The sequence below is a fragment of the Camellia sinensis genome, chromosome 2, assembly GCF_055761805.1.
Source record: "Camellia sinensis isolate YWXY chromosome 2, ASM5576180v1, whole genome shotgun sequence".
Lineage (NCBI taxonomy): Eukaryota > Viridiplantae > Streptophyta > Magnoliopsida > Ericales > Theaceae > Camellia > Camellia sinensis.
Genome location: NC_138962.1, coordinates 113,838,640 through 113,850,816, shown reverse-complemented (window position 1 = coordinate 113,850,816; position 12,177 = coordinate 113,838,640). Strand labels below are relative to the sequence as shown.

Here is a 12,177-nt window from a genome sequence, read left to right as displayed (position 1 = left end):
ACTTTTACGACTTATTTTTTTTACATGTCGTAAATAATATACTAACTACGGTGCGTCTATTGCGCAGGCCATTAATGGTAAAAATTATAATTTTTTTACGACTTACAATATTAATCGTAAATAATAAAACTTTCTACGACATATATATGATATGCCGTTAATACATCAGTTATATACGACATGCGTATAACAATCGTTAAAAATAAGTCACCTTCTACGACTTACCATGCGTAACGTGAATGGTATGCCCAAAAAATTACAGGCGCCAAAACCCAATATTATGGCGCCACTTATCCAAAAATAATTAAATAAATAAATAAATAAAAAATAAACACTGTCGGATACAAGTGAAAGGGAAGGGTTCTTCAAACACTTGGGTTTCTTAAGAATAAAAAAACACGCAGTATCCCAGGGGTGGGTGGCAACTTGGTAAGGGTTTGGGGTTTAAGTCCCTAGGTCCAGGGTTCAATTCTTTTTTGGGTCAATTTTTTGGGCGTAGCACAGTTGGTTAGGAGGTTCACCTTAAGGATGTCTTATCAGCTACTTGGTGTGGGTTTAATTCTCCTCACTGTGCGAGATTATAGTCTCTGGGTTTAATTCTCTCCACTGTGCGAGATAGATTATAGTCTCTTGCTCGGAACGAACAACAGGTCTGGGTTTAATTCTCTCCACTGTGCGAGATAGATTATAGTCTCTTGCTCGGAACGAACAACAGGACACTCTGGTGATCTCTTCAAGGGACGCTATCTCCTCAAGGGGCGCTGGCTTGGACGTGCGGGAGAGTAGAAGGATTTTCCTGTAAAAAAAATAAAAAAATAAAAAAAAATACACGCAGTTTCTAAGAAGAGAGGGAGAAGAAAGACGTATACGGGTGAAGGGGAAAGGGTTCTTCAAACACTGGTCTTCAATCAATTGAATCGGGGGAGATCGAGACGCATGACAGTCAATTATGCAGTCCGTTTCCTTCCTCAACAAAGCAATCACGCTTTCCATTGAATCAATTTGTAATATGCTTCGACTTGGACTTGGCTTCAATTTCTGATTCCATCCGTTCAATTGAATCAATTTGTAAGGCACTCTCTCTTCCTTCTTCCTAAAACCCTTGTTTCGTCTCTCTCTCTCTCTCGGTATATATATATATATATATATTTATATCCCCCTCCTCCCTTCTATTCTCTGTTTTTCTCTTCTATTCTCTCTATACATACATACATACACCTTCTATATCCATCTACATTTTTGGGGTTTTTGTTCTCTGCCTTTTTCACACTTTTATTTATTTATTTATTTTTTTGGTTTTGATTTTTTTGTGGATGGTTGTTTATTGAGTATGATGTGTATTTCGGTATCTATATTTTTGGGGCATTACAGTATGATTATTGGATATTCCATTGGCTTCCATGTTTATAAATTCATTCAAAATAAAGGATGAATGTGGATTTAAGATAATATTAACCAGATCCATAGAAATTGGGGCATTATAGTGGTACATAAAACAGAAATTGTTCACAGCACTTCGTTTCTTCCAAACGTTCTGTTTTTCTGCGTTTTGATTCCTTGCTTACTAATTTCTCACAAGCTGTCCCTCATTTTCATCAGCAGCCAATCTTTTCCTTTTTTTGGAGCTCTTTTCTAGAAAAGTGGATGCTTTGATTACAGTTATCAATTGTCTCTTGTAATATCTGTGGAGTTGTTACTATAAGTTTCATAGTGGGACACAACATTATTAGCTTGTAGCTGTTGCTGTGGATTCTCACAATTAAAGATTTGTTATCTAAAATTCTAGAAAAACTATCTATCAGTTATTTGTTTTAGAATATGTGCGTGGCAAAGCCAGGGTTGTGTAGGCTTCTTTCCTGTACTTGACCGAAGGAGTTCTACTGCAGTCATGGGATTGGGTTTCTTTCTTGTACTTGACTGAAGTTGTTCTAATGCAGTTGTGGTCTTCTAGTAATCAAGGGACATGATAGTTTTTTTCGATTGCAATGGCAATAGGTTTCTGTGGTGTAAGTTTTTCATTCTATCACTCAAATTCTTTGTTATGCATATTGTACTCGTACAATGCAACATTCATTTTTCTCCCGATATAGAATATGTTGAGTTTGAGACGGTCCAATCTGATTGATCTATGTGGTGGATTGCTGCCAAGCTAGCAGATTTTCTGTTGATTTATTGTTTAAGTCAAACTTCACAACTTGAGTTTTATCATAAGGTACAGCATTGTTAGCTTGCATGTTAAAGTGTGACTCTCTACATGTGTATAGACTTGTTTGCTTCTCTTGTCTCTCTCCATCTATTATCTATAATTCATATTACAGCTTCCTTCTGTGTATTTGGTTTAGTGAGGTTGTCCAAGATTGGTGAATCTCCTGCTTATGTGTGTGAAGGCCTCTCTTTTTTTCTACACAGAAGATGTAATGAGAAAGCAGAATTGGTTCAAAAAAGACAAAGTCAAAGCATTATAATAAGGTAGACACTACGTGATCCCTTTATACGACCTTATTAGCAGAGTTGAAATCATCTGGAATGCATATTGAGATATCTCTTTTTCTGAATGGAGTAAAAGACCCTTTTGGATGTTCGTTTCTTTTGGCTTAGGTGTTGAACAGATTTAGGCTACTTTGTATACTTCTTCACTTATAATATTATTATTAATATGGAGCACACTGTTCTTTTTCTGCTTTAAATGCCATAAAATCTTTCAAATATTTTGTTTGAAATGCTTCTTTTATAAATTTCATCCTTTTGTTGCTTGTGTTTATTCAATTTATTCTAACTTGCTTGCATGCTGCGGGTGGCGTTATGTTTAACCAAAATAAGTAGGTTCATCTTTTTCAGACAATCTTTACCAAGGCAAGTATACAAACTACTTATAGTTAGTCGTAGTGAAGAGGCACTCAATTCATTTCTAGTGAGAAGATCTTGGTTTAGTGAAACCAGTTTTAGATTAATCTCGTTAGATAGTAAAAAGTCCCAATGTTGTTGATTTTCTGTAATGGTGACTGGATTAAGGGTCCTCTACTTAATCACAAGTAGTCATAACTCCTTGCTTTATGCAAGCATAGAATGCTAAATCAATTTAATGTTGCCAGAGATCCTTAGATATTTCTTGAACAAGGTCTGGATATATATATATATATTGTGGTGGGAGTAGTTGGAATTATATGATCTAGATATAAAATGTTTGGTACTGTGTTAATATGTTGGATTTTGCCAAGAGAAACCAGTTGCTAGTCAAATATTGACATAAAAGAAGAGAACTTGGTGCCTTGGCCATTCTTTAAGATTGGTGCTTAGGCACCTAGTTACATTAGGTTGGACTCACCCCTGCTATGTTGAAAGTGCACAACTAAGAGTAGGATGTGCACAACTAAGAGTAGGATATGCTCATCTACCAAAAATTTTAGGATTTGTTAAAATAGTTTAATTGACTAGTGTAAAAGCAAAATACAAGTCTTTACCAAGCCCAAACTTGGATCTCTCTCTCTCTCTCTCTCTCTCTCTCTCTCTGTGATATCTGTATGGGTGTGTATTTTACTCATGGGCTATGACCCCCTCTCGCCCATATCTACATGAGTTTTCCCTTGATTGACGATCAAACAAGGCACATTATCTGGTTTTTTTTGTGTGACAATGATCTATGATTGCACCAGTGAGAAGTATTTTCTTTAAGGTATTAGGGAGAAAAGGACGGTCCCAAAGGTTGTGGGTTTAGGCAGCGATACTTGATGGCCGTTAATTTACTTTAGATTTTGTGATAGCAAAATGCATTAAATTCCAGATACCCAGAATTTGCTGTTTTATTCAGCTTTATTGGATTAATTGAGTTGGAGGCATTTCATGCTTGCTTATTAAACTAAGCACACACAATAATGAGACTGTAAGTTTGGCCACTTGTTAGTTGAAACTCCTGTGGACTTGGTGGACTGTGTCTCTTTACAAACACGTTAGTAATTTTCTTTATACACATATAGGCTGTTTGAAAATTTTCCATTGTTTAATATTTTTTTAGGGGCCTTAGGCTTATCTGGCTTTATCTTCGACTCTTTACTAAATCTTATCTTACAAAGATATATATTTTTATAAGTTTGAATGTCTTCATTTTTTTTTCTCTTAATTGCATGATATCATAATAATAGTGCTATGTAGTACTCTGGTAAGCAGTACCTTGATTTTATCACCCTTTGATATTAAATAATAGAATGAGATTGTTTTAGACTTGTGAACACTACAATAGTAAGAGAACTATTCTTGAAATGGTTAAAAAACAGAAAAATACACAACTACAAGGGGCATGCCCCAGGGCCTAACCACAACTATACAACCAAAACAGCCAGAATAAAAATGCCGACCAGCCGAAAGCAAATAGAGCTAAACCAAACAAAAACAAAAGGAAACCCTACTTAAGACAAGAGAAACCAGAGCTATTAATTGGATGGAGAATAAAAACCAAACAGTTAATAAACTAAGAAATCTCACAACTAAGCATCTTACAATAATAAACCAGAACAAAAACTGATTCTAAAGATATGTTCATGAACCCCATACCAACGATATGTGGGTCATGAACATATTCCATAAACTCAAGAATTGGATTAAAAATAAAGCAAAAGATGTCCCTTACGCAACCCGTAGGGGTAGGCCAAATGATGACACTGAACATAACCACTATTACAAAAATATAGGATGTCCATTAATAAATAAAACTTCCATCACACTTGAGGCGCTTAAAGCAGCCATCACCTTGTGCTGCCATGTTCCAGTCTTCCGTAGATCCTGTCGAAAGATTACAGGTACATGAGTCCCAGAAATTGCAGCAAATAATCAATAGATACTTCAAAACAGTTCGTGCACGCTCGCATAAACTCACCATATACAAGCTAATTTCACTTGGCCCTCTTATCAGATTCTCACACCACTCAAACATTCTCTCTTTCGAGTACCCTGCCAAGTGAGAAAATGGCAAAAGCACTTCGGAACACTCCATGTATTCAATATATGATCTCACTTCTCTCAACCCACAAGAAATACTCTCACAGCATGCATGTACTATCCTGTCCAGACAACCTGCATGTATAACAATAAGCAATAATAGAAAATTGTTAGCCACACACATTATGGTCATTGCTTTGGGATGGGTAATTTATGCTCACAAGCTCTCAACACTCAAAAAGGCTAACACTCAGCTCACAATAGACCAGCATCCAGCTCATAAATTCTGCAAAATGAGCAAACAAATAAGATAAACCCTCAGTTTCTGCTCACTGCCACTCGACCCACTTGTACTGAACTCCTATCACTCAGCTGGTGCTGTGTTGTCTTCAGAATTGAGGATGGAATCCTCTAAGTTTGCAGGAACCAACTGTCACTAGAGTGCCTAGCAATGTTAGTCATAGACATCACACGAAATCTTATCATATCCACAATACATTTAAGAACAATCTCCTCAGGAACCATTTCTTTTCTAAAAACTCTTTTATTTCTAGCAATCCATACTTGATATACAGTGCAAGTAAAAGCCAATTTAATAATAACGGCTTTAATTGATTTCCCTTTAGCAGATAAAGCCACATACTTCGTAACATCAGGCCACTGTACAACAGGCCAAGAGACATTAAGCTTGGTTAGAATGCTGGACCAGATTCTAGGTGAGAAGGGACAATCAAAGAAGAGATGGTTATGGTTTTCACAAGGGTCCTTGCAAAACACACAATCAGCAGATTGAGAAATGCCAAACATCTTTAATCTGTCCCCAGAGTTCAACCTACCTAAGATATCCATCCAGGTCACAAAACTAGCTTTAGGAATGTTGAGACCTTTCAAAATAGGTTTCAACATTTTTAGTTTTTGACAGACTCTGAACATAGGAGAACCCTTAATGTATTGCCTCCAAACCTTCTTAACCTCAGGAAGAAACTCCTCATGATCAGCCCAAAAATAAAAAAATTTAAAGGGTTTTTTGGAGCTGGGCAGATTAGGATCCAGAGTGATGAGGGCAGGGGAATGATCAGACACTCCAGAAGGTAAAAAGTTAGCAAAAGAGTTGGGAAAGGACTCCAACCATTTCTCATTAACCAAAACTCTATCTAACTTGGAGGATATAAACTCGCCCTCACCTCTTTTGTTAGCCCAGGTAAATTGACAACCTTTGTAAGACAAATCATCCATTTAAGAATTCAGAATAGCAACATTAAAACATTCTTTCGAACTATCCCAAGAGAGTTACCCCCCAGTTTCTCATGCGAGAATCTAACAGCATTAAAATCACCCAAGCAGACCAAAGGGAAGCTAGAATGACTTTTGGCAATAGTACAAATATCAGTAAATAGAGGGACTCTCAAGACATGTTTATTTACAGCGTAAACAAAAATAGCAAAAAAACTAAAATCCCCTTCAAGCACAGTTACTTTGCAAAAAATGAACTGATTAGACATTTTAACACAGGATATCACAAAAATTAGGATCCCAGCAGATCCAAATTCTAGCACTCAGATCAGGTTGTGAGTTTGACAAGAGACTCCAATTTTTAAAACACTTTCCAAAAATTCTGACTTCATTTTCAATTTTATTTTTGTCTCCAAAATACTTATGATTTTAATGTCCTCTTTATGCAATCCAAGTAAGTTGCTAGACTTTGGAGCTTATGTAATGCACTACGGTCGAAGTATTTGAAATGTAGTAAAGTGTGGAAATAAATTGCAGAAATGTAGTAAGTGCTATTCCAAACTGAACTGCTTTATGTCAAATTGTGAAGCTATTTGCTTCATTATTATATATTCTTACATGTGTTAATTATTAATTACTTTGAAGGTCTGAAACACTTAAGTGACATATGAGTAGTTCTTTTCAAACCTCAAGCACATGGGTGCTTTTGGCTTGACATGGGTGGGGTCTGCATTATTATCACTAGTTGAACTTATTTTTGTTTCCCTTATCTCTTTGATTATTTATCTATAGTTTGTTTAAGGAAAAAAAAAAAGAAGGTTCATTTTACTGTTGAAGAGTCATTGGACCAGTGTGTTCATGATAGAGTAATGGGCCCATAGCTGGCTCATGTTTTATTATATTTTGGCAGCTGGAGTAAATCATTTGTAATTTTGTAAGCCCTGAGCCTTTCTGAATGTTTGGGATGTTTATTTTTTGTTGTGGAATTGAGGGTGGGAAGTTTTTATCTCAATATTGAGGGTTAAGTATTTTCCTTCTAAAAATTTGGTTTCAATCTTATTTTTAATATACTACTATTGAAACAAATTTACTAGTCCCATAAACTTGTTGAATTTATTATTTTTGTTAAATTTAATTTTTACGATAGTGAATCTATCAGGATTTCAAGCCATTGGATGGTAATAAAAGTTACTATCCGATCACTTCTTTACAAGACTTTGTTGTTGGCCTAATTTGTGATTGTTTGATGTTGGAATATGAATAATATAACATCAAGGACTACAAAATATAGAGAAATACCTACATGTTACGAAGGATAAGTCAAAATTATCAGCTTAAACTTATCCTAATACAATCTATGCAGATGTACACTGAACTTTTTAATATCATCTGAATTTTTCCTAGTCCCAGATGTTAAATTGAAAGTAAAAGAATTCACTCTATTATCTATGCTACTACATGCTCACTCTATTTTCTGTTTCCATTAAACGTGCCTCCCAATTTAGAAGATTTTTTTATGAGCTTTAATATTAATCAATATCGAAAGCGACTCTCTCTCTCTCTCTCTCTCTCATAAATTAAGATACTAATTAAGAAGCCTGCTTGTGCATTGTGTCTGCTATTGACCAAAGAGCTCTAAATTATTTCTTGCTTGCTTCAGTAGTTTTGCTCTTGTATTCTTGTTTCGAGGTTTGCATCCTAGGATCAAGTTGTACTCTGGTTTTCTAATTTCATTCTTAGTGTTGTTCTCTTGGACTTCCAAAAGTCAGTTTGAAGATTGAATTAGCTGCATTTACATGAGTTTGTAATTTCACTATGACTTGCTATCTAATTGAGGTTTCATTGCACTCCCAATTTGTTTCCATTGACTGCGTACCCCATTGACTGCGTACCTCATATCTAACTGTCAGCACTGGTATAGGATATAACTAGATATGGTGGCTGACAGTTAGATATGGTGGCTGATAACTTTTCTTTTTTACCTGGCCATTGTTTTACTTATCATTTATGGTAGGAATTTTTTACCTACTCATCACCTCATGGTTTTTAAGTAAACACGAGTTGATTCTCTGCGCCCACCGTTCTACATAAAAAAATTCTCTGTATGATTGGTTTGTGAGTTTGGCACTTTTCGCACTAAATGACTGTTTTCAAGTTGCACTTTTATTCAGGTCTCTCTCTTTCTCGTGCACACATATGCGCAGGCACTTTTAACACAGGCTATATTATAATTAGCATTAGGGTAATGGAGGAAATCCAGCTTTGGTGTTATTTTTTTCAACGTATTTTTTGTGTTGTCTCACTTGAAACTACAATGGCCACTAAAGCTCACAAAGTACATGTTTGTTGTTGGTTGCAGTTGGAGCTAGCACCCAGGAGGAGAGAGTCGGATGTAACATGGAGAACACTAGATTATTTCCTATAAATGCAACACTTGAATTATTGCTAAATCTCAAGCAGCAAGGTGTGTCTACTAGCTATTTTTTTCCAAATTAAAGAGCCTATAATTTTGGGATGATAATGAAAGGGTGTTGGAAAGAATGTAAAATCAGCATATAAAGGTTTCCTTTGACTCTCAGTTATTTGCTAAAATTGTACCGGTAAAGACGGCTGAAGATCTTTAAAACTTTTAGAATTTACTTTAAAACTATCGATTTTGATGCAGGGTTGAAATTCTTTACACTCAATGAATACAGCATCCAATTTGTGTTTTATTTCATCTACATGAACTTGCAAATTTCATTGGCTTTTCTAGTAAGCTTCAATTTTCGCAAATGTGAAGACTGCTACTTGGTTTGTTTAGTTATGAAATTAACAAAAACGTTTAATTTTCGATTCTTTTTTGAGATTTTACCTAGGGATGTGAGAATTTAACAATGACACTGACACTGACACAAGGTTTGGATTGCCATCTTTCCCTTAAAATGCTGTAGTTTCTGTTATTGTTCATAGCATGCTTTTCAAGGATTTACTAATGAGATTTAGCAGTTGTGCACATGGTATCCTCTATTTATGCTTCACGCTTATCTATTACCTTTCTTTATAAAGGTGTGTGGTATAACTCTTTCTCTATTTGCCAGATTTTTTTTTTATTATAATTTCTTACCTGTCTAGCCTATTCCATGCTGGTTTATAATTTCTTATCTTTCTAGCTTTTATGGGGCCATTGAATTGTCTTTTTAATTTTGAAAATGTTTTGTTGATGTTTTAAAATTTCTTGATCATTTCTTAATACCTTAAGAAATATTTTTTTCCATGAGTCATCGGTTTTTATACTTATGTGAAGTTTCCTTTGGCATGCAGACAAGAAATGCAACGCGGTTAGTTGCTTCAGCTATTGTCGCAAGTTTAGGTGCCTTAACTCATACATTGGGTACCTTCGTCCCTGTGATAGGAGCAAGTGGATTTGCTACAGCTGCAGCTGCAACTGCTATAGGAACTGTTGTCGGTAGTTTTAGATAATCTCTTAATAGTTGTTGATATGTTTAGAAAATTAGATATGCATAGTTTTGGATGGTTTAAACTTTTTGTACAGTTTAGAACTTAAGGATATAGTTTTCGAATGTTTGGAATGTAAAGACAATTGTTGAATGTTTATAATTTATCGATATAGTTTCTTTGTGATGTTTCAAACAATATTTTGGTGGTTGATTGATGTTTTGTAATGCTTGTTTGTAATATTTGTTAGATTGTATAAAATTGGTCAAATAGAACTTGCTGAATTTTAAAATAATAATAATAAAAAAATTGCATATTCTACGGCAGGCATAATAAGTCGTTATATTACATATTTTACGGCGCGCAATCAGCGTCGTTATTTGTCTCACTAATTAACGGCGTGCAAAAGTAGTAGTAGAAAAGTAATAACGATGCACAAAATCTACTGTTAAATAGTTTTTAACGACGTAGTATAACATGTTGTAGAAAAAGTAACGACGTACAAAATCTGTCTTTAAATAGTTTTTAATGGTATACGAAGTATGTTGTTAAAAGTGAATGACTTTCCATGACTGGTCATAATATGACACGCGTTTGTACGTCGTAAAAGGGTTTTTACGGCGTGCGTTGCGCGCCGTAAAAATCATTTTTTGTTATAGTGTTTAAGTTCTGAGGTTGACATTCTGTAAGTGGTCTTGGAAATAGGTTGTGTTCCCGGTGCTACTTCACTAGTGAACTTAATTTTCCTATCAACTAAGTCTTTAGGCAAGTCATTTGGAAATACATCGGAAACTTCACAAGCAACAGAAATAGTTTCTACATTTGAAATATTAGAAACTTTAGTCAAAACACAACATATGTAACCCCTACATCATTTCTTAAGCAGTTTAACAGCTTTCATGGCAGAAATCAAGTATGGGGAAGGAATTACCCTATTCCCGATGAACACAAACTCAAGCAAGCCAGGTGGACGAAATACAACAGATTTATTTACATAGTCAATAGTCGCACAGTACTTTGTCAACTAATCCATGCCTAATATACAATCAAAATGGTCTAAGCTCAAAGGTAACAAGTCAACATATAATGTCATATCACCAATTGTAATATCACATGCCGGATACATATATGCATATACCATAGAATCCCCGGATGGCATAGTTACAGATAATAAATAATTCATGGATTCTAAGGGTCTAGTTAACTTCCGATAAAAGGCATGCGACACGAACGAATATGTAGAACCGGAATCTATCAACACATATGCATTTGGGCACAAATGAAAATTATACCTGACACCACAAACTCAGTGTTCTGCACATCTCCAGGCACTAATGCGAACACCCTCCCTTGTCTCAACATTTCATTCCCAAAGTTATTCCTGACATTGGTTCTGGTATTCGACTTGGCCACCGAAGCAGACCCAGCTGAACTTGTTGCAGGGCAATTGGCGTTGTCGAGCCCAAGTGGACAATCTTTTATCATATGGCCAACTTTACCGCATCGGTAACAGGCATCAGACGCGTGGTGACACATTCCTCTATGCTTTCTTCCACACCCAGGACAGTTTGGAATAGAGCCACTACTCTGACTAGAGCTGCTGGAAGATCTCGTATTTTGTTTCTTATTCATGGCAAATGAACAACCCTTTTTGAAATTGAATCTGGATCTTTACTTTTCCATTATGTGGTTGGTGCCTTGGCTTGTTTTATTGCTGCCAAGGTAGCTTCCGCCATTATTGCTCTATCTAGAACTTCCACATAGGTAGACAGCTTTAAGATGCCTACTCGGTCAAACACTTTCAAACCCAGGTCGCCTTCAAATTTTTGTGCCTTTTTATAGTCAATATCGACCATGTATGGGGCAAACCGAGCCAACTCCGTGAATTTGGCTTCATACTCGGCCACAGACATCTTACCCTGCTTAAGTTCTTGAAATTCTGACACTTTTCGATCCCTGAAGCATTGAGGAAAGTATTTGTTATAGAATATCTCATTGAATTGAGCCCATGTATCCCCGTTGTTGTTTCGGACCAACAACCACCATCTCCGAGCTTCATCCTTTAGGGTGTAAGTGGCTAAGAGTACTTTCTGAGTTGTGGAGCACGGAAACACTTCAAATAATTTCTCCATCTCTAGCAACCAAGTTTCTGCCTTTAATGGTTCAATGCCCCCCAAGAAGGTCAGCAGTTTCATTTTCATAAATTCCTGAGTCAGATTGATAATGTCATTGTTATTCGGTTCAACTTGTACCGGCGGAGACGGATGAGGCAAAGGTTGTTGTCTCTGTTGTTGCATTATTACTTCAGTCAAAACTGTAAGCATCTGTTCCATTCTATTCATTCAGGCCTTAGAAGATTCACTTGTATCATTTTCCCTTGCATTCTCCATGTTGCTATAAAGACACCAAGTAATAGTAAACATAGGAATACCCTTGTTCATTTCTTTCAATTTCATTTGTCTAGAGTCAAAGTCAGTTTCCACATGTATAAAGATTACCACACGTTCACATAGGCTGGTGACATGTCTCTAATTCTTTCTAGGACATCCTAAGCTCATATAGACTCTTGTGTGC

At 35.9% G+C, this 12,177-nt stretch overlaps 1 protein-coding gene and 1 long non-coding RNA gene across 5 annotated transcripts; one reads left to right on the top strand and one right to left on the bottom strand.

Annotated features, from left to right (window-relative positions):
* Positions 1–816: 816 nt before the first annotated feature.
* On the top strand, positions 817–9,801 carry LOC114274714 (uncharacterized). Of its 4 annotated transcripts, none has more exons than XR_014361547.1 (4): positions 817–1,068; positions 2,343–2,469; positions 8,525–8,629; positions 9,469–9,801. It is a non-coding gene; the product is annotated as an uncharacterized LOC114274714 (long non-coding RNA). The 4 variants fall into 4 exon arrangements; XR_014361549.1 differs by having other exon boundaries at positions 8,831–9,801; XR_014361548.1 differs by having other exon boundaries at positions 8,525–9,213.
* A 1,484-nt stretch (positions 9,802–11,285) lies between these two features.
* Positions 11,286–11,936, bottom strand: LOC114305360 (uncharacterized). The gene has a single exon (XM_028250445.2). It carries the CDS (start codon positions 11,934–11,936, stop codon positions 11,286–11,288), a length of 651 nt encoding a protein of 216 aa, XP_028106246.2.
* Positions 11,937–12,177: the final 241 nt, after the last annotated feature.

What these genes read in the sequence shown, in the direction of transcription:
- LOC114305360 (XM_028250445.2), bottom strand. Translation starts at nt 11,936, where the DNA reads ATGGAACAGATGCTTACAGTTTTGACTGAAGTAATAATGCAACAACAG.